The following is a 26,556-nucleotide window of genomic DNA, read 5'->3' on the forward strand; positions in this document are numbered from 1 at the left end:
ATTTTGTCACATCTATGATTATAATACCTTCGTCAGCTTCATGCCAATTATTTTCAAGGAATAAAATAGAAGTACTCCAGAGGCCGGGCTTACATTCCCCCCACCCAACAAAAAAAAGTAACATAATGGGGAGTAACGGCCAACGGTTAATAGGTCCAAGGATCCGCGGGTCAAAAAAGTTTGGGAACCACTGACATAAATCATTACACTAACCTGTGCTTATCCATCAGGTAGCTTGGCACAAAACAGTCAAGCTTAAGTTAAAGGCAATGTGTAAAGTATGTATTTAGCACACAAACAGTAATACAGAGAAAACCCTAAAAGTAATTTAGAAAACAAAGAGTACATTTTAATAAATAAAATGACACCAAAATTAACCAAATCCAATCAGTAGAATCAGTGATATTGATTTTTTAAGTGTTAGATAAAAATAGTGCCATGAAGCATAAATTACCACTCCTGGTTATCTTGTCACACTAGACCAGGGGAAAGTTACAAGTTTAGGCTGACCACGATGGAGTGCAAGTTGGATACAGAGACCAGGTTAGTCCTGTTGAAGAACTAGCTCCTCTTCTTTTTCTTCAAGCAGCAGGGCAGTCCTTCTGAGAGCAGGGCAGTTCTTCTTCTGAATTTTCCACAAGTCCAGGAGTGTTCTGATGAGTGGTTCTGAAGATCCTATTTGTATACCATGTGTCAGTCTTAGAGTGGGGGAATTCCTTGACCTACCCACAAAACTGGTTCCGGTCAGTTCTTCCCCTTTCCCTGGCTCCAAACTGTCTAGGGTGACAAAAGGCAGGCCTGGTGACAGGTTCCTTTGTGTGTGCTCCAGACAGGGCCTATAGAAATGTAATCAGAGTAGGGGCAGTTCCTCTCCAGTCAACCTGTCAGGAATACTCTCTCTTCCTTCACATCTAGGTTTCCTTTGGTTCATTTTCTGGAAGCAAGAGATAAACCCCAACAGCAGAGCCATTCACAGTCGTGACCAAGGACACTAGCAGAAAGGTACAGTTGGTTGCAATAGGAAAATGCCAACTTTCTACATTAAATGCTACTAATGGGCCTGAAGCACTTACTAAGGCACCCAATTAAGTAGCCCCTTAAAATGTCCCATGCCTGACATTACATCCTGAATACAGTTTTAAACTGCCAATTCAACTTGGTAATATAGTCCCCTTGCCAAACCTTAAACCCCACTTTTACTGCATATAATATACCCCTAATATAGGCCCCAGCTATCTCAAAGGGTAGGGTGCATTGTAATGTTCTGGTAGTGAAAAACACCCTAAATTCGTTTTTTATTACAATGAGGTCTACCTGTCCCATAGGATAACATTGGGTTGTTACATTTAATAAGTGTTAACTATTGACTGGGGCAGGTTCACATTTTATGTTTGATATCTATGAAATTGTATTAAAAAATCCTATTTAATGTTCAAGTCGGATTTGATATACCAATTTTTAAAATGTCACTTTTAGAAATTTGGCATTTTCCTGCCCTTAGCAATTTGGTGTTTGCATCCTGTCCTAGGTCAAATGACTGGATCATGTTGGCAGTTAGACTTTGTGAATATCTCCCAGACAGTCACACAAAAGAGCGATTAGGTGTGCCTGAATATGCCATCTGCTGGCAGGATGGGGGAATGATGGAGTTCGTCACAGCCCCACTTGCAACTGAATAGGTTCTGTTGAGCATTCACACAGAAGACTTGTCACCACTGCATTGTTCCTGAAACCAGCTTGGAGCCAGGGGAGAGGAGTCAGGAAATTCTAAGCACTTCAAAGAGCAACCTCTAGAAAGTTCTCCTACATCAAAAAAGGCACAGGTATAAAAATAGGGCACTCACACCCACTCTTCAATTTGCTTTCTGGACCTGAGGAAGGACTCTCGGAGGCTTGTCTGCTGCTCTAACCTGCTGTGTACTCCAAAAGATTGATTTGCTGCACCTGTAAGGACTGCTTTGTCTGGTTTGTAATCTCAGAGGCCTGCCCACTGCATGAGCCCTACTTCTTCACCTGAACCCAGGCTCCAAGAGCTATTTTGCTGGCCTCCTGTTCAGAGCCACAATGATATAACGGATGTATGACGTTACAACGCATGCTTTTACCACGCATGCCTTTACAACGCAGTTTTCACATCGCAATCCATTACAACGCATAGCGCTTAGAGGTGCTGGAAAGTGAAAAGTTTAATTTTCTATTCCAACTCCAGTCCCCGTGGACACTAGGGAAGGTGTTGGATAGAAAATTAAACTTATTCCCTATCCTAGAGCGCCCCCAGCGCAATACTTTGTAATGGTTTGCGTTGTAATGGTAGTGCGTTGTAAAAGTTTCGTTGTAAAGGGTGTATACCTGATATAACAGGCTCCCACCATCTTGAACACACACTGGGCCTTTCCTGAGTGAGTCATAAGCCCCCAAGTGGTTTCCCTCTAGCCCTGGACCCTGGGTGGTCGTGCTACAGTTGCCCACATATCCAGAATGTCAAACTTGGGACTTGGACGATTTTAGGATGAAAACTGGTCTGAGAACAGAGGGAAAAAATTAACCAACCTGTCTATCTGCCCAAGGTGCATCATCAGCCAGCCTGACTTTGTGGCTGATCCTGCTATGTTGTTCTCTGCAGCAGAAATTACTTTTCAGTGATCCCTCGCCAAAAGGGTATCCGACATCCTGGAACTCTCATTGGCTACAGCCTCCTGCTTCATCCCACTGGAGATTTTTGACTTTCAAACAAACAAATACGCCAAAATATAGAAATCTTCACCACGACTTCGTCCAGCGGCTCCCCGACGGCAACACTTCCTTCTTGATCACAGCATACAGCCTTGCCACTCCAAACATTACCTTCTCAGATCTTTTTTTATTCAAAATGTCTTTTAAGTCCAAAGATAAGCATTGACTACACCCAATCCAGTTCTTATATCCAATGCCCACTCCATCGGCCAGCGACTTTTTGTTGTTCACCCCCTATCCAACCAACATCCCAATTTCTCACAGTTCCCAAATTAAAGTTAGCACTTGTTACATATATTAAGGTAACCCAGTGTTAGTGCATAGGAGAGATAGGCCTTTCAATAGAGAAGAAATTACTTTAGGTGTTTGTCACTGTCAGGACATGTAAATGCTAAATGTACATGCCCTACTTTTTAAATGCCATGCACTCTGCCCTAGAAGTGGTTAGGGCCTACCATAGAGGTGACTTATACATTTAAAAAAAAGAAGGCGTAGGTCTGGCAAAACGTTTATTTTTCACGGTCGAAATAGCAGTTTTAAAGTTAAACTACAGCCTGCAGTGGTAGGCCTGAGAAATGTTTTAAAAAGGCTACATTAGTGATTGGCACAATGATTGCGATAGCCAACTAGTTGCATTTAATGTACAGGCCCTTGGTACATTTAGTACCATGTACTAGGTACTTAAAAGTAAATTAAATGTACAATCAGGTGTGAACCAATTCAATTAACATTTTCTTCAAACCATCAATGTGCACAAAATCCATGCATATAGACAATCTTATCTATACTACTATTATAAAGAGAGAACTGTGTCCTTTGAGCCAGGTAAACTCGAAAAGTACACTACCAATCCAAACACCCAATACATATTTGAAAACATCAGGGCAAGCAGAAGGACATAGGCTATATAAAAACAAAATATATATGTTAGAACGGAAACGTAATTTTTAAGGGAAAGTAGTCCCTTAGAAGTAGCGCCAGCTAACGACGTGCGTGCTGATGCGTGCTGACATCACGGGGGAGCGTGGAAGCCGGAAGCAACACCCTGCGAGGAGCGGACAGGAGAAAGGAAGCGACACCCTCCAAGGTCCGGAGCACGTAGAGGAGCGTCGACATGCCCAGGGGAGCGCAGAGTAGGAGCGGACAGGAGAGTCGGCAGAAGCGGCCAGGACCAAGAAAACGAGCGCGGAGAAACAGCGGAAGCGACACCCTCCAAGGTCCGGAGCGAGTAGAGGAGCGTCGACATGCCCAGGGGAGCGCAGAGTAAGAGCGGACAGGAGAGTCGGCAGAAGCGGCCAGGACCAAGAAAACGAGCGTGGAGAGCTAGCGGACACGAGCATGGGCAGAAGCGGCCAGGACCAACAAAACGGGAGCAAGGAAACACTGTAAGTACGCTCTGCTTCTCCCGGCCCCTCTGCTGCGCCTCTCCTGCTGCGATGCTGCCCCCAGCCCCCATCTGCCCCGGGCAACGCCGGGGCGGGCTGCTAGTCCTTAATAAAAATATTCTTATGAATAAAATTCTATATAAATAAGCAACATAAAACAATAATCTAAAAGTGGACAAATAAAACAATAAAATACATACATTTCATGGATCAATTTCACAACCTCCAAAATCAACAAGCATTCTTAAATAAAGGGCAAAGTGCATTGAAAACATCAACCACATTTTCCTAAACACAAATTTACGATAATATGATCATATAACTGAAGTCCAAATCGGCCATCACTTATTAGAGTACTGAACATTTTAGCTCCCTTATCTCCCTGGGTCATGAACGTCTGGCACCTAAGCCAGACGCTTAATAGAAAACGGCTTACAGCTAAGACGGTGGACACAGAAACATCGGTCTTCAAAATTCTATAAGCAACCCAATACTTTCTAACTGTCAGGTTCAAGCATATTGTTTGAATCCAACTCCTGCGAATTGTGGTATTTAGTGCAAAAAAAAGGGGGCCTCATTTATGAAAAGTGACACATCGCTGCGAGAAAACAGCGATGCGTCACTTTTCATTGCGCCCTCCTTGGGACACCAATGACGCGTCATATTTACAGTATGATGCATCATGTCGCAAGGAGTTAAAGATACTTCAGTATTTCCGACGTATCTGTAGGCGCAAAAATGACCCATTGCTGGAGTGTGTCACAAAAGTGACACAACTCCAGCAATGGGTCAATACACATGAGCAAGTCCCATGTGAAATGTGCCTGCGTCAGTCTTACTATATTGACACATTTGCGTCCTAGAAGTGGCTCTGTGAAATCTTATAGATTTCACTGCATCGCTTCTAAGACCCTTTCTTGCATCAGAACGCCGCCGCATACATTATACCTGGCGCAGGTATAATGTGGCGCAGGGGTTTACAGAGTGACGCATCTTGGTTGATGCGTCACTTTGTAAATATGGTGCAACAAGGCTCATTTGTTACGCTGCTGGTGCATCACAAAAAGTGACACAAGGGCTCATAAATAAGCCCCAGGATATGTCCCGCAGACTCCTGTGCTAAGCCACATGCAGGACATGTTACAGAGACTTGGTCAGTGGCTCAGTAACTAAAAGTCCTTTTAGGTAAATATCCCAAAGGAAACCTCACAAACGTTTTGCTAATGGTGGTGAGATCATATCCAGAAAGGGCTCAAACATAACTAAACTAAAAGGATAGGAACTGGGTAGTAAGATGACCATTCGCCGTACTCATAGCTCATCGTTCTACCACATACACCCAGTACTTGGGGGCAGATTTACAAGCCCACTGCGCCACCAGTCTGCCACCTTTTGTGCGGTGCTGGTGGCGCATTTTAGTGCTCCATATTTACAAGGACAGGAAAAGCCACCCTGCGTGACTTTTCCTGTCCTTGTAAATATGACCAATTTACATGCAGCACTTTGCGTGGAAGAGACATTCCCACGGAGCACCTATGGAACCAGACACATTTCCAGATTTATGAGGAATAGTAAATCTAGAAATGCATGTGAATGCTGCGAGTCCCAACGAGCAGAAATGTTTTCATTTCTTTTTCTTTTTTTTAATATCTTTATTGCATTTTTATCATTTTCTCGATATAAACAAATCAAGTACAGATATATATTGCACTTACACACAAAGTCAATATCGCTGTATCATTACATATATAGTTCCAGATATTACCACACAGTAAGTACAGCGCAATTTAACTCTGTTTCGCAGAAGGTGGCGTGCATTGGCAGTTTGGTGTGGGTATATGACTCCCACGTATACCGTCACCTCTAATCGAGGGGCAGGACATGTTTATCATATATATCTTCTCCTTACAGTGATTAGTCAGATGCGAACATGTCTATTAGCACAATTACGTTTAACTTGTGTGCAATACAATTGTTGAATATCAGTAGACAATAAAGCATGGGTGATAGGAAGTTAAAAACATCTCTGATTGCAAGATATCTTCATTTTTAACAGTGGAATCATAACTAATAAACTTAAAACAAATGCAAAAGTAAAGGAGATATCAAGTACACAAAAGAACATGTATCTAGCGTATGGTGTGCCTTCGAGTAAGGTCATGCAGAGAGTCGTGCACATTTTAACAGATTTGGGTTGCTTTTCCTGGTCAGTTAGTGACTGCGCGGATGCCAAGGTGCAGGGGCTAGATACATCAGGAGGCGCCTTGCCTTTTTAACTGCCCTCTAGAACTTTGAGATCGGCGTCCTTGGCCATGGCTTCTGTTCCTCCCATCAGACGGGCTAGAATTGGAGGCCGCTCTTTTCGATACTTGGCACCACGATGCTGGAACTCCTTGCCCGTCCCCCTTAGGAAAATCAGCAATCTACTGGTTTTCAGGAAGGAACTGAAGACATGGCTTTTTTCCCAGTAATTTTTCTGCTGACCTGCATCTGCCCTGGATTTTCTCTTCTTCGGGTCTTTGTCAAAGCGCTTGGACACTCCTTGGAGTAGCCGTGCGCTATAAAAGAGCTGAAATAACATAACATAACAAGGTGTCATACGTCTAAGGTTACGTCCATATAGTGACATGAAGGAATGTGGGGTCATTGCCTAACCTAACAGTCATGTCCAAGGGTGTCTTGTGCACACGGCCTATGCGCGCCACCCAGGGAGCACTTCAGGCATCATCTCCTGCTCGCTCTACGGGGGGCACACAATGCCGCACTAGTTTGTGAGAGAGCTTTCAGAATGTCATCCCAGGCCTGTGCGATGGGAAACTTGCGCAGTTCAGCTGTTTCTTCCGGTATACACCTGTTACAACGCATTCGTTACTCCGCACTACCATTACAACGCGACTTTTACAACGCATACCATTACAACGCATTGCGCTGGGGGGCGCTCTAGGATAGGGTATAAGTATAATTTACTATCCAACACCTTCCCTAGGGTCCACGGGGACTGGAGTTAGAATAGTAAATTATACTTACCACTATCCAGCACCTCAAAGCGCTATGCGTTGTAATGGTATGCGTTGTAATGGTCGCGTTGTAACGGTAGGTAGTTGTAACGGTATGCGTTGTAACATGGTACATCCGTTTCTTCCCTATGTAGAATGGTGCTCTCAGCCTGTGCCGAGTTTTCTAGGATTGAAGTAGGGGGCAGGACCACAACATGTGTAGTAGGTCCGCGTCTAATAGATGGCATCTTGGTCAAGCGGAGGTGGTGATGTTAAAATATGTATTAATCTTGTCCGGCGAGAGATACGCTCTGTGCAATATATACGTTTGTATGAGTTTAAAACGTGAACTACGCGGTATGTGTGTGGCACTGGCCAGGGCACGCTCCCAGTCCCTCTCTGTCCAGGGTTGTCCTCTGTCTTCAGTCCATCTAGCCCGGAGTTTCTGTGGTGGCTTTAACACGTGTGTGAGTAGAACCTGCAGTAGCCAATGGATCACATGTGTCCCCTCCCCATCACATTCAGATACTGCAACAACTGGTGTGTTTGTGGCTCAATTGCCAAACCCCCCATGTTAGTGTCAGTGTCTGCATGATGGCTGCATGTAGGAGGAACTGACCCACTGGCAAGCCAGTGTCCGCTGTCAGGGTTGCAAAAGATAACAAGGCTCCATCTACATACAGATCCCCCAGTGTCTCCACTCCTGCCTCAGTCTCGGGCGTCAGCGCTACGTCCGTTACAAAGTCTCTGCCTCGAGGTGTACCAACCAGGGGCAGTATTGGGGCATAGGAGATAGTGTATTTGTAAGTTGGAGGCACCTTCGGGAGCATCCATGGTTCCCAAACTTTTTCCACCCGCAGCTCCATTGACATATGGGTCGTAGGCTGCGGCTCCCCATTATGTTACTTTTTTTGGGCGGTTGCAGTGATATAAGTCCGGCCTCTGGAGTACTTTCATTTTTCTCTCTGAAAACTATTGGGATGAAGGTATTATAATCATAGATGTTATCCCCAGTATACTATGTCTGTAAAACCGCATGACCCAGAATGCAAAGAGATGTAAAAAAAGTCAGAACTGGCTGCTGTTAAATATGACAGAGGTCTTCCAGATCAGTTCAAGGAAACTGATTTTACCTTAAATACTACTAGAATTTATTTAAAAGCAGCTTTACTGCCAATCAGCAGGGTTTCAAAACTTGCTGTGCTTTTGCATAGGGATGGCATTGAAAAACAGGCTAAAAGTAGAGAAAGATGTGGTAGACAGGTTTTGTACATACAGTGCATAATGGGACAAGGAGACTAATTCAAAGTTAGTAAAAAAGTGGTTGAAGAAAAAGGTGGAAAAGGATGTGCAAAAAATGAAGAATGTGAGGGTGGATTGTGAAAGATGATTGGGTGAAGGTAAAGTCAGGATGAGTAGGGTAAGGATTATCATGGTTCGAGGTCATTATTAAATAGTAGGGATTGGAACAATTACTTTGAATTGGGAATGGGCAGAACGAAAATGGGAACGAGGGTGCAGTTATGAACATGAAAGAAGATGATGGTTGTACTAAGGTCGCATAGCTGAAGGACTTTGAATTCAAGGGGGGTGCAAGGGAGTCCCCAGGGTTGAAACTGGTGTTGGAGATTATGGCGCAGAGAATGCTGAAGCAGTGTTTAGTATTATGCAGAGCATTAAACCAAAACGAGCTATGTGTGCTGATTTTGCTTTAGAGTTTGTTTTTCATTTTAAAGGCAGATTTGTATATCATCCGCTCTTATCTAGGCTGTCAACTGTGTGGGCTAGTGAACTTTCACATTTTTGCTCATCACGCATTTATTTATAATCAATGAAATTGTGAAGCTAAGTATGGTTTCCTTCACCCCTTTTTTTCTTTTGTTTTCGTGTTGTTAAAGGTTTATACAAAGAATGGGGTGTGTTATACTGGGACTATAACCTCAAGACTCTGGAAATCGATGAATTCCACAATGAGATTTTAAAACGTACATAGAGGCTCTCTTTGAGTCACAGTGGGATTAGTCAGTATTTGCCCGTGTGATGTCACCCTGAACGTTACAGAGCCAAAACACACTGAGTTTATTTTTAGCTAGAACCCGGTCATTACTTCAATTTCACTATAAAAAAAAGTCATAGAGATTTAAAATGGTTTTAAAATGTAGTAAATTGATACTTGTATAGCGCACTACTCACCCGCAAGGGTCTCAAGGCGCTTGTACGAATACTGCTGTGGAACCCATCCTGGCTTTCCCTGTGAGGCGTCCACTCCTGGGCACCCCCAAGGTGGAGGCCCGGCATCCTTAGCGTTGTGGGGGGCGTTGTGGAGATTAAGCAAGCTATTGCCCAGAGTTGCAGAGTGGGACTCCATGATTGGAATAGGCACCGAGGCAACAATTATCAGGTCCGTGGAATTTTGAGCCCAAGACCCGCCGAGGCGGGGAATTGAACCCTGGTCCCAGGCTAGACCTCTGCATCAGGGTCTGCCGCTCTAACTACTAGAGCAGTTCACGAGATCAGTAATGAAAGTAGTACAACTAATGTCTAGTAGGCACCACTGACTGGGACCTCACTGAGGCGCCAGTACTTCACTTGATGTCTATGGTTTGTTCTTTTTCTGCTTCACGGGGGTGCCAGAGTCCCGCAGTGTTGTTTCATTAGCAAATGGGTGCAGCCTGACGCTGTCTGCATGCTTCTCAAAGCATATGTTTAAGCAAACCATTACTTTTGAGAAAAGGAACAAAGTGCTTACTATAAAATTGAGTGAAAGTGCCTGCCGTTCAACTGACCTCTTGAGGAAAGCCCCGTGCTCTTCTCGGCACTTACTTTTTCCCTAAATCTCACAATATTGTTTCAATAGTTACTAGGTAACTAAAGCCACAGAACTAAAGCCACAGAAGCTAGCGCCATCACCTCTCTGAGGGCCAGAAGGTAGAGGAGTCTTGGTCTGAGCTCATCTCTTTAGGTGGAAAGGTAAGCCTGCTCTAGTTTTTTACCTGCGCATTCAGAGAGAGTTTATTGACGCCTCTGTGCCCGCTCTGTTCCCTTCTCAAGTTCTCCAGACAGTACGGTCTACTGACCGTCAAGGGACAGACACTTCAATGAGATTAAACCAGCATGGTGTTAATTTCAAGTCTCTTGCTTCATGTGTCATCAGGGTGCCGTTTTATGCCCCGAATGACTTCTGAATACTGTGTGCCTTTATCTATAAATCTTTGATACACGCTTTAGCCTCATCGTAGAACTATAAATTACAATACATGCTTCTGTTAATTTGCCAAACACTATCTTGGTACACATCGGTTCACGGCGCTCCTGGCTCACTTACACGGCGCACCAGGGCGCCATGGCGCACAGATTGGGAATCACTGGGCTAACTCAATATGTAGCTGTGTCGGGCGGGGAAGTTTTGCCAGAGGGTGAAATGAGCTGTAGATTTATGTCTGTGACCACGAAAACGACTCAGTGGCGAAATCTTCCAGGTTCTTGCCACTTAGCCACTTTGCAACCCACTGTACCTGCGCAGCTAAATAATACAATTCTTTTTTTTTTTCTTTTTTTTAAAACCTTTATTGCAGCATTATAAGAGTACAAATATGGGCCTACAACCGCAGGGGCCGGCCGCTAGTCAAAAATGCAACCAAACATACCACGGATCAACACAGCTCATCAGCCGACAACCCTGAGGTCCGGCAGCGATTCAGGATAGCGTTTATCTTGGAGCGCATGAATAGGTTTCAGAACATAATAAAGGTTTCATTTTATATTACAGAGATAGACGGATCAGGTGCCATATAATCAAGTTAAAGGAGACGGGGGACAGATCGAGAAACAGGATATACGTGAGAAACAACAATATAAGGGACCCAGGCGCCAATACATATACAGCTAGATGCACAACAATACGGGAGACAATGTCATATGCGCCAGTTCCCAGATCCTGCCCACCTGGACTAACGGTTAACCTAGAAAGCACTAAATTCCAGAACACAGTATACAGAATAGTTCACAGACGATACTGACCCGAAAAGAAAGAAAGGGAAGGGAGAAAAAGGCCATAGAAAATAAAAAAGGCAAAATAAAAAAAAAAACATCCAACCCCCCACCCTGCACCCCTGCCTATGGCTATAGCCTAACCCCATTAGCAGCGTGCCTGTCGCCCTAAAAACTAAGACCCCTAAAAGAAGGGAAAGAAAGGGAAAGAACGGAGGAGGGCCTAGTAGTACTTGCCCCCAGCCCCTTACTCCCCCCGCCAGAAACAGGCACCCCCTATCACAAAGAAACGGTTGGTATGCGAGCCTTATAAAAGTAAATAGGGGGGAAACATGACACACCGCCCAGCCTCTGAACTCAAATCATATATATCGAACAGTCATAATAACATTTCAATCCGCCCCGAATTAAGTAATCTCACCCCTGACCCTTCCGGACCAGCACACAAGCCCTCCCGCAACGAGGCCCGATGGCATATAAGCAAGTCATGGAGGAGAGGAAAGTCACCGAAAGGCACTCCGTTACCGCTTGCAGCAATTGAGTCCACGGGAACTTCATGTACAGAAAGCCTCCCTCTCCCAACAAAACAGTCTCGATATTCCTTGCTCCGAGGTAGCAGCATCCCCAAAAAGGGGGGTAGATGATCACCAGATGAAAAAGGGTCCACAACACAAGTCTCCGGTGGTAGAAAGCCATTCAATTCCTCGAGAGTCAATAACAGTGGAAGGTGCAGAGGCACTCTCAAGACCTCCAGGACACCATCTTCCAGGGCTACGTCCGGCGATTCCAATAACCGCGTCTCCACGGGGTCCCCGCAGTGAGGCAAAATGGCCGTTGGGTGAACGGCTACCCGTGGTAGTTCAAAGAGTGGGGCAGGGTCCGGTACAATATGCAAAATCCCCGGCAGGCTTGCATCCATTTTATGCATGGAGATTGTCATTTGCAATTGAAGCGCCCAGAGTTCCGCCAATAATGACCTCAGCGATGGCTCGGATACATTTCGATCCATGGTCTCCCACCCGGGACCGACCACCATCACCCACCGAGTGGATTGATAGCGACGGGGGGAGACCGACAGGGATCACGAAAATGCAAGCGAAGACAGCAGCCCGTTATTCTCCACAGCCGCGAACATCCGGCTTATCACCACAGGCCGGGGGCCCGGCCTGCCGAGCCCTGGAGGGAACCGGCACCGGGTCCGCGGGACGGGAACCCCCGCCCACCGCCAACAGCAAGCAAGGTTACCACTCCATCAGTGCCGAGCAAAAAGAGCAGTCACTACCATTTCCAGGCGCAAAAGAAGCCTCCACTAGGATCGACCGGACCCTGCCCGGGTCTCTCAGCCATTGTTGTTGCACTACCACTCGGCCACGCAGATACTCGAGGCCCCGGCTTCGCTGCCGGAGTAGGCCGCAATCTTCCACACGGTATAACTCAGTGAAACCGGCCGATAAAATTCCCGGGATTTCACCTCCGGAATGAGGAACCATTCATGTACGCAGGGGCTGGGCGTAAAAGCAGGATATCATGCAGGATATTGCGGCGGGATACGGAGGTCGGCGGAGCCGAGAGCCTAAGCAGCCATCTTGTTCGCCGTTGTAGCTCCTCCCCCCAATAATACCATTCTAGGTGAGGAACTGCCGAACCCCTACATTCTGGTGGTGCACACAATTTCTGCAGCGCTATTCTGGGTCTCTCCGTATTCCATATTAGACCTCTGATTAACCCTTCCAGCTCCCAAAACAGTTGCACCAGGACATATACCGGAATATTTGCAAAATAATACAATAGCTCTGGGTAATACTATCATCTTAGTTAGGGTGACACGAATCATCACATTGAGTGGCAGAGTTTTCCAAAATTGTATCTGCGCCCGTATGGAGGAGATGGTACGCACCAAGTTGCCCTCCAGTATATCCGCAGGGATCTATAGATGTATATGCCCAGATATCTAAACATTGTCGGGTACAAGGCAAGCGCTGTGCTATTTATCGTTATATCAGTCGCGTCCACATTCTCGCGAATAGAATAAGCACCCGATTTGGCCCAATTTACCCTAAGGCCTGAGATTTCCTCAAATCTACGGTGTATGTCGGATATAGCTGGCGATATATCATTTAAGTCTCTCATGTACAGCAACAGGTAATCAGCATATAGGGACACCGTGTGGAGAACATCTTCCAGGTGTATGCCCCAGTCTGCTCCACTTTCTCGCAGCTGAGCCACCAGGGGCTCCATAGCAAGGGAACAAAGCAATGGGGACAAAGGGTATCCCTGTCTAGTTCCACGTCTGAATCTGATTGTATCAGATATGAGCTTACCTGTGGGGGCCTGTACAATGGGTCGCTGGTACAATAGCTGCACCATTTGTATGTACCCGTCTCCCAGCTCGTATTTACGCAGCACCGCTGCGAGATAGGGCCACTCCACCGAATCAAAGGCCTTCTCCAGGTCTAGTACTAAGCACCCAGATCGCCGCCAATGCTCCGTTGCATATTTCTGAACTCTAAATAACTTACAGATGTTAAGAGAGGTGCTCCTAGTTGGGACAAATCCATTTTGATCGCTATGGACCAGGGTTGGTACAACGGGGATGTACGCCTAGCTAGGGCGAGGCAAGGATTTTATAGTCTGTGTTCAGCAAAGCCAGTGGACGATAGGAACCAAGATTTCAGGGTCCCTGTCTGGTTTCAGGAGGGAAATCAGCGTTGCCTCATTTTGCGTAAGTGTAAGGGCAGAGTCATCTAGGGCCGCTGTGTACACCTGCAGCAACTCCGGTATTAATATATCAGAGTAGGCTTTGAAAAAATCCACCGGTAGCCCATCTGGACCCGGGGATTTGCCATTCGAGAGGGAGAAAATACTATCCCGCAGTTCATCTGGCAGTAAAGGAGCGCCCAGTTCGTCTTGCTGATGCTCTGCCAGTCATGGTAGTGTCAGAGCAGAAAGGAACTCCTGAATAGCCGTATCTGTAGCTCGCAAGCAGGACCGATACATCATGGTGTAGTGCTCTACAAAGGTGTTGTGTATGTCTCTCCGGGTATGAACCCTGTCGCCATGAGCGTTTTTGTATAGACGTTACAGGTGTGGTAACCGTGTCCTGTCATATTAGCCACGACAACAACTTGCCAGGTTTGTCTCCCATGTGGTGGGTGCGCACCGAATGTGCTGCATAATTCAAATTACGGAGTCGGTCAAGTAATCTGGAATGCTCCCCCCTGATTCACTCCAGTTTTCCATCATTACTTCCCACAGCCTCTCCCTCCCTCTGGAGCAGGTCATTTTCGGATGTGTGATTTCAGTTTCTAGTTGTCTTCACATACCCACCTGCATACTAAGACATTCACCTCTAACCACTATATTAAATGCATCCCATTCTACTTGAGGCGTTGTGGCAGTGCCAGTATTCTCTTCAAAGTAATGTGTTATATGTGTGGCCAGCAGGTTTCGGAAGGGTGCATCTAGTAACATGTCTGGCGGCATCCGCCAGGTTGGGATCGGCGGCCGGGGGTGCTCCCACAATACCTTCAATATATGCGAGTTGGCTGCACCCAAATCAGCGCACCTCGTGCATATGCTGAATACCCCGTGGTCTATAATTTGGCTCGCCAGCGGCGGTGTAAGTGTTGGATTTCTGATTTGGCCAAATGCGTCTCTTGCAAGAGAGCTATTTGTATGCGATGTCTCTTGAGGTATGAGTATATCTGATACCTATGTAACGGTGTGTGCATGCCTTGCACATTCCATGTGCCAATTTTAACTGCAGACATATTTTCTAAAGTGCACAACCCTACCATGTGTCCCTAGCAACCCATCAGAATCACACAGTATATATGACCTCGCAGTGCACAACTTCCCCCACATGATAACTTGCGGCATTTTTTGTCGGGTGAGAAAGGTGTACTATAAGAGGAGAAACGTTTTTATTTGTCCTCGTTTTTCCTCTTTCAATGCATACTGCACTCTACAGCATGCATTGAAAGAGGAAAATGCCTGTAGTCATTGTTTTTTTCCCTCTTTTTGATTTTGTAGTGATTGTTTTTGTTTTGTGCCACCCCCACGTCCCTACGACGCAGGCATCCTTTCACCATGGTGCAAGGGTGCCTGCACCGGCACAAGGCTGCAGTTTGTGCGCCAGCGCAGGGGGAAGCACAGAGAAGCAACATATTATTGTAAATATGTTGCATCCCTGTGCTTTGAAAGTGACTCAGTGCAGCTTAGCCAAATGGCTTGTGGAATGCACTGAGTCACTTTCATTGTAAATCTGCCCCTTGATTTTTACTCTAGCCAGTTCTTCATTACTAGCCCTCTCTGCACTATTCCACAGGCTTGGCATTCACCGAAACGTACACCAGTTATCAACATGTTTAAAGCATGGTATTTGCTTAGCACCGCTAATCACTAAAAGTTCCCTTAGTGACTCGTGATAATCAATTAACTCAGGCGTTGTTCAATTTTATCAAGTTTATAAGGGAGAGCAAAAGCACTTTACCACTGGTTAGCAGGAAATAAAGTGCACAGAGCCCTAAAAGCTAACAAGAATGGTTTCTGAAAAGGAGGTTGGAGAACGGCACAAACCTGGGGATACCCTGCAGAAAGGGCAGACGTGAGTAAATAAATGTTTTACACGTAAACACACTTTCACACCATTTATGGATGGGTCAATGATAAAAGGGCCACTGCACAAGTGATATTGTCTAATATTTGAACACGCATGGCTTCATAGGTAGGAGATGATGTTTTGTGCAGACCTCAGGACCGTGTGAAACTGAAATGTGTTTCTAACTCTGCAGATGACTGTGATTGATATAGTGACTGACTTTAGGGATAAGGTAAAAGATAGGACTGTCCTTTCTTTTTATGTGCAGAGACTCTGCATTCATAAAGATACTACTAGTTAAACACTTTTGTGAATAGCAAATAATCGCAAATTTACAAAAGTGTAAGTTTACCTTTGTGAACCAGTTTGGTGGATGTGGAACATCTACCTAAAGTTGGTGGATGTCCCATCTACTCTATATAGTAGAATGTATGTTCATGTATACAATTGTATACAAAAATAGGCAGATGTTCTTTATGTTCTATTAGGAGTGTCTTCTATAGTACACAATGTAAATAGGAGGGATCGAACATCTGCCAATTTTGGCAAATGTCCTGCCACGCCAAACTTTAAATCACCACCTAAGTGACTGGCTGTTAAAGTGATTCAGTGTTATTATCTTAATTACCGCTTAAGTGACTGGCTGGTAGAGTGACTCAATGTTATTTCTAGATGACCCCGAAGTGACTGGCTGTCAGAGTGATTGGGTGGTATTTTCTAGGTTTCTCTTCCTTGGTCAAATGTTTTATGTGGTGAAAAAATTTGATATTATCTCTGCATTATTACCCGGCCACTGAGCCACTTGTTTAATGGGACTGTTTGTTATAGGTTACGCAATGGGCTGGGGTCCAATCACCTGGCTGCTGATGTCGGAGGTCCTACCCCTCCGGGCGCGAGGAGTGGCTTCCGGACTCTGTGTGCTGGTCAGCTGGGCTACAGCCTTTACTATGATCGAGTCATTCATCCCTGCATCGGTGAGTACCTGTAATATTGCAAATATTAGTGAGATGTAGTGACAGTGGAACTAGTAGTAGTATGCAACAAAAATGATACTAAATAATTGCCAACAAGTGATAATTATATTGATCATAACAGTAATATAAAGATTAGCACCAAAATAATATTTTGATATTGGAATTATGAGAGCACCTTTATAAAACAGAGTGACAGAGGGAGAATAATAAATACCTCATATACTTCCTCTGCTTCAGTCTTCCAATATTTCTCTTTTTTTTCCACGTATTCTTTAAAACATTATGCCATTTTTTTATTGAGTATCCTAATAGTATTAAATGACTTTGAACTCAGGCCATATCTGTCCTTAAAAACCCTCACTAACATTACAGGCACTTGCTTAAGTCTAGGGCTCGGCTATAGCCCAGCACTGCAGGCCTTTTACAAGTGTTTAGTTGTTGGCACAGGCTCCAGATTTATATTAGTGTTCTAACTTTTATACTGAATGCCTAGACAGAATGCTTAGAATACAGACACCTCCTGCTGTTGTTTGCCTGGATTGGAAGTGTGAGTGCAAAGCATTCACATGAAGCTAACAGGAAACAACTAGTCTGGCTGTCCTCTCTGTTGGGAGAGAATAGCTGTATTGCCACGTGACACCACATGCTGCCAGGTATTAATTGCCCTTCCCTTTATTGTGCCTCTTCAATTTCAGCTTAAACCCATAACTGTAGATTGTGAATTAACAAGCAACAACACTTAATAATAACACTAGCAAGATAATGGTTTTAGCATGTAGATTTCTTTAGAAGATTTACATGTTCTGCACACCACTGCCATCTAGAGTTGGGTAAATACGAGTGTGTAGTATTTTTAGGTCTCGGCCTAGCGTACACTGCGCAGCAGTGTCGCGCAACCGAGATTTAATGTCAACAGTATTGAGGGCTTGAACCCGCCCCTCTTCTCCATTGGCTGGCTTCCTAAACGGAGGCCAGCCATTGGAGGAGAGGGGCATCACTCCGTTCAAGCCCTGTCTTTTTTCGATTCGGGGGCATCTTTTTTCGCTTCTTTCTTGTTTTCTTTCTCTCCTCTTCCCATTGGCTGGAATTTTACCTTCCAGCCAATGGGAAGAGGAGAGAAAGAAAACCACGCCCAAAATCAGAAAATGACCGTGCTTTCTTCGAGGCATTTCTGCTTCACCTTGGAGAAAGATGGTGGTGTCATGGCATTGTGCAGGTAAGTTTTTGGGCGTCTGTTCTCTTATTGTCCGTCTGTTCCCTCGTGCTTACCCCCGCCCCCTCATTGTGCGTCTGTTCCCTCGTGCTTTGCGCCCCCCCCACGTTGTGCGTCTGTTCCCTCGTGCCGCCCCCTCGTTGCTTGTGCTTGCTCTCCTGCCCCTGCCCCCTTGTTGCTTGTTGTGCCTCTGTGCCCTGCTTGTGATCTGGTTTTCGTGCCTCTGTGCCCTGCCCTGCTTGTGATCCGGTTTTCGTGCCTCTGTGCCCTGCCCTGCTTGTGATCCAATTTCAGTTCCTCTGTGCCCTGCCCTGCTTGTGATCCGGTTTTTGTGCCTCTGTGCCCCCTGCCCCCTCCTTGCTTGTGCTTGCTGCCCCCTCGTTGCTTGTGCTTGCTCTCCTGCCCCTGCCCCCTCGTTGCTTGTTGTGCCTCTGTGCCCTGCTTGTGATCCGGTTTTTGTGCCTCTGTGCCGCCCTGCTTGTGATCCGGTTTTTGTGCCTCTGTGCCCCCTGCTTGCTTGTGCTTGCTGCCCCCTCGTTGCTTGTGCTTGCTCTCCTGCCCCTGCCCCCTCGTTGCTTGTTGTGCCTCTGTCCCCTGCCCTGCTTGTGATCCGGTGTTTGTGCCTCTGTGCCCCCCTGCCCCTCGTTGCTTGTGCTTGCTCTCCTGCCCCTGCCCCCTCGTTGCTTGTTGTGCCTCTGTGCCCTGCTTGTGATCCGTTTTTTGTGCCTCTGAGCCCCCCTGCCCCTTCGTTGCTTGTGCTTGCTGCCCCCTCGTTGCTTGTGCTTGCTCTACTGCCCCTGCCCCCTAATTGCTTGTTGTGCCTCTTTGCCCTGCTTGTGATCCGGTTTTAGTGCCTCTGTGACCCCTGCCCCCTCGTTGCTTGTGCTTGCTGCCCCCTCATTGCTTGTGCTTGCTCCTCTGCCCCTGCCCCCTCGTTGCTTGTTGTGCCTCTGTGCCCTGCTTGTGATCCGGTTTCTGTGCCTCTGTGCCCTGCTTGTGATCCGGTTTTTGTGCCTCTGTGCCCCCCTGCCCCCTTGTTGCGTGTGCTTGCTGCCCCCTCGTTGCTTGTGCTTGCTCTCCTGCCCCCCTGTTGCTTGTTGTGCCTCTGTGCCCTGCTTGTGATCCGGTTTTTGTGCCTCTGTGTCCCCTGCCCCCTCGTTGCTTGTGCTTGCTGCCCCCTCGTTGCATGTGCTTGCTCTCCTGCCCCTGCCCCCTCGTTGCTTGTTGTGCCTCTGTGCCCTGCTCATGATCCGGTTTTTGTGCCTCTGTGCCCTGCTTGTGATCCGTTTTTTGTGCCTCTGTGCCCTGCTTGTGCCTCTGTGCCCTGCTGGTGCCTCTGTGCCCTGCTTGTGATCCGGTTTTTCGTGCCTCTGTTCCCTAGGGCGTTACTGGGCAGAGAGCTCTGTCTGTGTGTGGCTCTGTCTGTGTGTGTGTGGCTCTGTCTCTGTGTGTGTGGCTCTGTCTGTGTGTGTGTGTGGCTCTGTCTGTGTGTGTGGCTCTGTCTGTGTGTGTGGTTTGTCTGTGTGTTTGTGTGGCTCTGTCTGTGTGTGTGTGTGTGTGTGGCTTTGTCTGTGTGTGTGTGGCTTTGTCTGTGTGTGTGTGGCTTTGTCTGTGTGCGTGTGTGGCTCTGTCTGTGTGTGTGTGGGTGTGTGTGGCTCTGTGTGTGTGTGTGTGTGGCTCTGTGTGTGTGTGGCTCTGTGTCCGCTAATACTCTCTACTACTCTCTAATGCTCATCTATTGGCATTGTAAATGACAATACCATTGATTTATGTTTTTAAAAAAACAAAAAATGAAAAAAATGCCATTTGCAATGCCAATAGCTCTAACTTTAATAAAGCCGAGACCATTGCATTGTAAATGCTTGTTCTATCATTGAATCCCGTTCCAGTAAAAATCCAAGGCCGATTTTTTTTGAGTTTGTGGTAATGAAAATCCACCAGATTCAGTAGGGATTTCTAAATATTGAGAGGAATCCACCTGCAGAGTTTCCACTACAACCCTATTCCTATGATAAAAGAAATTAACTTAGTGGATTAAAATCCATGCATATTGTTTTCCTACAGAAATAGGAGAATTTTCTCTTATCATAAGGCTCTAAATGACTATTTTGAGTACTTCATGTCACCAAAGAGGAAGAATTAAATCGTGACCTCAGGCCAAGTGGAGTCAGAAACATTCCAAACAGCATTTGCTTCAAGTGGACTTGGCTTGTATAAGAATTAGTTTGTAGTGGGTGGAGTTCACTTTAATGAAAAACAACATTTTTAAGATCTGTGCCTAGTGAAACACCCACTAATCTCAAAAAGGCTCACTTTCAGTCTCCAACCCAGATATTCAACCACTCCATGATCCAGGCTTCGGCTGATACAAAGTGATACAAAGCGACGCATTGAATGCACTTTGCCGCACAAAATGTATTAAGGGTGCGCTGTTCTAAGAGCAAGTACTTTGCATCACTTTTGCATCATGGGGAGTTTCCGGGGTGTTACTTGGGGGGATCAGCGCAAACACTGCATGGGTTTTGACGCAAAGCCCAAAGTACTAAAATAGCATGACCGGGCTTTAAATCAAAAATACATTCTTTACAGCAGGCATAAGAAATGCTTTCTTTTTTCCAAAACCCCATGCATTGCATTTGCGCTGACGGGCAGAGCACATAGGGGATCTTTCTGAGTTTCTGTATACGTATAGAAATTGAGGCCTAGATGTAGGTAATAGCAAATTACCGAATGGTAAATACCGAATTTTACCGATTGGGTATTTACTATTCGGTAATTGCTATGTAGGTAAAATATTCGGTAAAAATACCGAATCTGTAAGATTCGGTAATTACAGAATCTGTATTTGCCATTGATTCCTATGGGCCTTGAAGCCCATAGGATTCCATAGCAAATACCGATTCTGTAATTACCGATTTTACAAGGGGGACAGGGTGTCACTTTGATACCCTGTTTCACCCCTGTTTCTGGCTTGTGTGCCATGTGACACACATACATACCTTTAGGGCATGTCTGTGTGCCACATGGCACAGGTGTACATGTTACGTTATGTTATGTTAAAAATTTGTTATAGCGCAAAACAGCTGCCCCAGCAACGGGGCGTCCCGGCGCTGAACCATGAAAGACACCTGAGGGGAGAGGGTGAAACAGCAGGAAGTTTAAATCAGGGAGAACAGATAGGTTTTGATTGCCTTGGAAAGGCCATCAGATTGGTCATGGAGCGAATATGGAGTGGCAGGGAGTTCCAAAGTTTCGCCCCTAAAACCTTAAAAGAGCGGCCACCCATTCTGCTGATGTGCATGTACACTGGAATTCGTTATTTACCATGGAATAGTATTCCGGAGTCAGTCGCCCTCTTAGTAGGTATGGCTCTGTACTGTCATTTTCCATGGTGCAATGCAGCACAGAAAATGTGGTTGCTGCTCTACGTTGCATGAACAATTAATAAATCTGGGCTGCAGTGTCCAGCACATTAGATAACTGCAGAAACAACTGTGTAGGTCTCATAACCCCACGTCAGCAAAGGAGTCCTCAAAGGAGTTTTGGAAAGGAATTTAAAGAGGTGGAAATTGTAAGAACCATCCATGGAAATTCATGGGGATTGATAGTAAAAGAACCATGCTCCAAGTAGCATGGTTTGTGTGGAGGCCCAGTCCAGAGGTTGCCCCCAAAGCACAACAAAGCATCAATCACGGTGAAAGTATTTCCAAAACAGGCGAAACCAAAACCCACAAGAATGTTTTGATGTCAAATCCATTAGATGCTTTGATGTCATGGGTCTTGAAGCATTCAGAAAAACGAAAGCCAGAAGTTCGACCTTGAGGGGTCTGTTTCACTGTACAAGAAAATCTACTACAAAGTATTTACTGCCCCGTTTCGCCCACTGACAAAGTGGGACCCTGGAAATAGGATCAGCCTGAAGCCTGGCACTATCTCAGCCAGAGGTCATCGATGAAGTTGTGCATAGGGATGCAGCTCTTGAAGTCGAGGTTGAAGAGGAACCTCAAAGGCAAATATGGCAACTCCCAATTTATTCTGACTTTAAAGCCATCCACGTTGACAAAGCCTATGGGTGTGACCTTCCTGTGCCAAACCATGCCACCTTTGGCGTGGAGAAGTGTGGCTCACTGGTTAGAGGAGGCAGACCCTGATGCAGAGGTCAGACCCGGGACCAGGGTTCAATTCCCGACACGGCAGGGTCTTAAGCTCAAAATGTCCACGGACTCGATAATTCTCGCCTCGGTGCCTACTCGAATCATGGGTTCACCCTCTGCAACTCTGGGCAATAGCTTGCTTAATCTCCACTACGGCCCCCCGCGATGGGATGCCTGGTCTTCTCCTTGGGGATGCCCAGTAGGGGTTATCTCTCAGGGAAAGCCAGGACGGGTTCCCAAAGCAAGCGCTAAGAGACCTGTCGGTGATTGGGCGCTATATAAATCGAAATTAACATAACATAACATGCACAGACGTCATATGCATACCATAGCACATTCAAACCATGCCAATGAAGACAGAAAGCAGTCAGAATATGACTAATAGATAATTCAAAATGTAAGATTTAATTTATAAAAAACATGTACAGTCAGTGGACGTTGCAAAGACGGTCCACCAGTGTAATTGAATGAGTCTAGCATAGACTTATGGAAAATAGTGCACTCTCCCATAATCAGGCTTAAAGAGGAGTACTAATGACAAAATACTGAAGCGATATTGAAAAGATGCCCTTCCCAAAGAACAGCGATAGAAATTGCATCATTGAATTGTGGCTATAAATGTACATTAGTATTATTCAAGCCATAATTTTCAATAACATTTTACTTTGTATTTTTATGCACCTTTGTTTGTTCAGCATAATTGCTTTTTAAAGAAGCCTGCTAATTGCTACAGTACATTTATAAACGTGTGTACATCATATTTCAAGTAAGCGTTAGGTTAATAAATACAATGGGGTCAATGTACAAAGAAAGTTGTAAAACTGCAGCCGTAAAATTCTCCTATGTATGGTCTCTGAAATTCAGCAGCCAATGACGCCAGGCCAAATGGCATTCTGCAAAACCTGAAAGCTCCAAAAGGTGTTATGAATGATGTTAGAGATTTGTATTCTGGATGTAACCCTGTTTGGTGTTACACTGAAGAGAGGTCAATGACAGTAAAATGTTCAGCTTTCCCAATTACACTGATCATTTCATTAATGCGGGGGAGAGAAAATCCGTCCACCCAGATATTTGCGGTGAGGCCCCTCAAGTCTACACAGAGATGTAAATCCCTACCGCCAGGTTTTTGTGTCACCACTATTGGGGCAAGCCACAACGAACTCTCAAACAATTCAATAGTGCCCTCTGAGACCAACTTGTTCAACTCTTCTCTAAGCGGTTCCTGCATTAAGAGAGGTATTGGTCTAACTTTGTGTATTACGAGAACGGATTTGTCTTTTACTTTAATTTTGTGATGGAATTTTTTTAATGTCTTAATTCCTTAGTGAATACATCGAGAATTCATCACCTAATGCTTTACTTTTGCTTCTCCCTTCCTCTGCTAAGACGGGTTCAACATTGTAAGGATCAAACTTAATCTCTAAATCCTTTTGGTGTTCTCACCCCAATAAAGTGGATCCATTTTCTGTTAAGTAAATCTCTCCTACCATTGTACGATCTTTGAATGAAATCTGCATTGTTATCATTCCCACTAAGAGTATTGGATCCTTGTTGTATCCCCCTGGTTCAATGTCTGCCTGATGTATGACATCATTCTTCCTTTGGAACTTCTCTCTGAAAATATTATAATCAATTAATCTAGACAGAGAACATGAGCCAGGATACACCTTAATTTTTACCCCATCTAAGGCTATGTCACTAGTAGAATAATTGTTCTTTTCTGCCAAATTATTATCAATATGGAATACTTAGTTGTTCTCAACACCACCCTCATCTTCAATAGAATGTACATTTTTTTTCTGTAATTAGATTCTTACATAGCATAGAGTATTGCCTCTTCTTATTGTATTTCCTACATACAATAGAATGTGCAGGACAACTGAGGTTCTTGGCTAAATGGTTGTAGTTCCCACAATGATAACACCTCAATCTTTAATTTTAATCATCCTCTTTTTTTTTATTGCGTACTCATTAATTTTCTTCCCCTCTACAACCTCACCTAATTGTACATCTATACCAAATGTATTCTTTACCTCATGAACAGTGTCTGATATGTTACTTTGCTTCATTTTTCTTATGCACTCTGCTATGTGCATAAAGGACCAAATTCACACATAATTGCTAACCCTTTCAACACTGCAATGTAAGTTGTTATTCCACCATGCCCCATCTACCACTCTCCTGTGTGACACCACTACAAGAGTGGGATGGTCATGGGCTCACTTTGTGCCATGATTCTTTTATTCTCAATTAATTTCACCCAAGAATCCATAAACAGACAGAAGTTGTGAATATGAAATATTCATAACAACAACACCCACCTTTAGAATCACTGACCCTACGCAAAACCTGCCTGTGAGTTCACAAGCTAGTGGCAGTATCAATCTGACATGTTTTTGTTAGTTATAAACCACAAAGTTCAGTTAAATAAAAACAATATTTGCTCTTTCAAGGATATAGTGCACTTGCTTTAAGAAATACGGGATGGCTATTGGTAATTCATTTCAACTTCATAAAAAATAAAAACATTATAAAAGGGCATTCACTTTTGTGCCACATTTGTCTGATATGATGTTGCAACTTAAGAATGTACTTTCTACCTGGGGTCATATGCTTATCCCTTCCTGTGCTTTGTGTTTCAGGAGGCATTTGGCCTTGCCGTACCTTTCTTTTTCTTTGCCATCATCTGCATAGTGAATCTCGTTTTTACTGGGTGTTGTGTTCCCGAGACCAAGGGCCGAACCCTGGAGCAGATCGAGTCTTACTTTAGGACTGGAAGAAGGTCCTTCATCAACTGACCGCTGGCCCACTTCCCAGATGCGGGACTCGCAGGGTTACCATGCGGGACCAGGTTGGCGAGCGACTAGAGACAGGTGTATCTGTGTCCTGAGGTGCAGGGAGAGAGTTTGCCCTAAGCAGGTGGTCCAAACCCGTAGCTGTTGGTGAATTTGAGCCTTATGTTCACAGAGGGCTTTCTTGAGGTCTTGCACTAAGTCACAATTGAATAACTGGATGAAATGTAAGGTGGATTTGTGAAGCGCTGCTTGTCACCTGTGAGGGTATCCAGGCACTGATGTGTGTAGGGCGCACACATGTCTGCTCAAGATCTGAAACCCAAAGAAGATGTGTGATGCTGGCCACTTTGTGTGTTACCATGATAAGGCACCCTGGGTCCACGGACAAACCTACTTTCTACACCATCAAACCTACCTTAGGAGCAATTGGACTTTCAGTGGTGATGGACTCAGCGAATGCGCTGTCGCATGATGATGCAGGTTCAGAGGACACTACCTTGAGAGATTATGCACAGAAGCATGAAACTCTACACAAGATGTTGAGAGTTACAATTGCAAAGACAGTAGTCAGTAGCATCCAATTGCAATGCATGAGAACAAATGCACCAAAAAGTGAGAGAATGCTGACATGGGCATCTGAGTTTGTATTCTTGTCTACTTAATGCACAAAAGAGATGAGTAGCTACAAAACATACAAACCCCACACTGGGTACAATCAGGCTGTTTGCTGTTTTCATGCTGGTGGGCGTCACCCACTTGCCTCCAGCGGCATGGACTGCAGATCAGCAGAAATGTACCTTATTGCTGGTGCTCAACTGTGTGTCATTGTATTTTAACTGTGTGTTGTGTAACTTTATGTGCAGTAAAATTGACGCATGACTACTGCCTTGCTAAAAATGTGGTTCTGGTTTTATGTTTCTGGTACAACCAGCAAGATCTGGGATAGAGGTTTTGAAAGTAATCCGCTGTAGCATATTTGTAGTTTCTGTGGTGATCCAATGAAAGGTGATGCAGCTAAAACACAGAAAAAAAGTTTTGACGATTACTGCTGTGTCGGAGAGCAATTGCCCAAGATAGATGCCCTTTAACAACTAGGCTGCTACTAGCTCTTAACTGTTTTAAAGACAGAAGAAGGCAGCTGGATTAATTTATAAAGGCTAGTCTGTTCCCAAGGGGTTCAGGACATCAAGGGGAAGATTTACTAATATGTCATGCAAATCAGCAACCTAATGTGTTGTGCCACATTAAATGAGAGAGAGACAGACAGACTGAGCAGGACTGCACCATATCTCTTTTGATATGGCACGCTGCTGTCTTCCAAGGCGCTAGTGCACAATTAACTGCCTTGCACCATGCACACACCTTTTCACCATCGTACAAAGGTGTCTGCATGAGTCCAGCATAGGTTTTCTATTGGAAGGACACCCTTATAGTGCAAATTACTATGGTTCGATTTCCTTTTATACTTTTCCCACTTTGTATGTGTGCTGCACAGTGCTGCACACATGTACAATTAGACACATTTGGAGCAAAGAAAACTTAGCATCTTATTTATGACTACCTCAAGGCGATGACATTTTTGGGTGACAAGCCCTATCTACAAATATTAGTAGATAGTACTTTCTGGGTGGTTAGATGGAAACACACATGCACACGCCATGGGAAATCATCTTGAATCAAAGTAGCACATAGTATTGCATAGAGCTACTTTGCCTT

At 45.0% G+C, this 26,556-nt stretch overlaps 1 protein-coding gene across 1 annotated transcript in view; it reads left to right on the forward strand.

Annotated features, from left to right (window-relative positions):
- The window catches only part of SLC2A6 (solute carrier family 2 member 6), a 133,421-nt gene extending 107,684 nt beyond the window's left edge, over positions 1 to 25,737 (forward strand). Inside the window, exons 9-10 of the mRNA XM_086920953.1 lie at positions 16,533 to 16,678; positions 24,688 to 25,737. Coding sequence (XP_086777079.1) covers positions 16,533 to 16,678; positions 24,688 to 24,843 — 302 coding nt within the window. The 3' untranslated portion in view covers positions 24,844 to 25,737. The remainder of the gene's footprint in view (positions 1 to 16,532; positions 16,679 to 24,687) is intronic.
- The last annotated feature ends 819 nt before the right edge of the window (positions 25,738 to 26,556 follow it).

This window comes from Lissotriton vulgaris, chromosome 5 (genome assembly GCF_964263255.1).
Source record: "Lissotriton vulgaris chromosome 5, aLisVul1.2, whole genome shotgun sequence".
Taxonomy (NCBI): Eukaryota; Metazoa; Chordata; class Amphibia; order Caudata; family Salamandridae; genus Lissotriton; species Lissotriton vulgaris.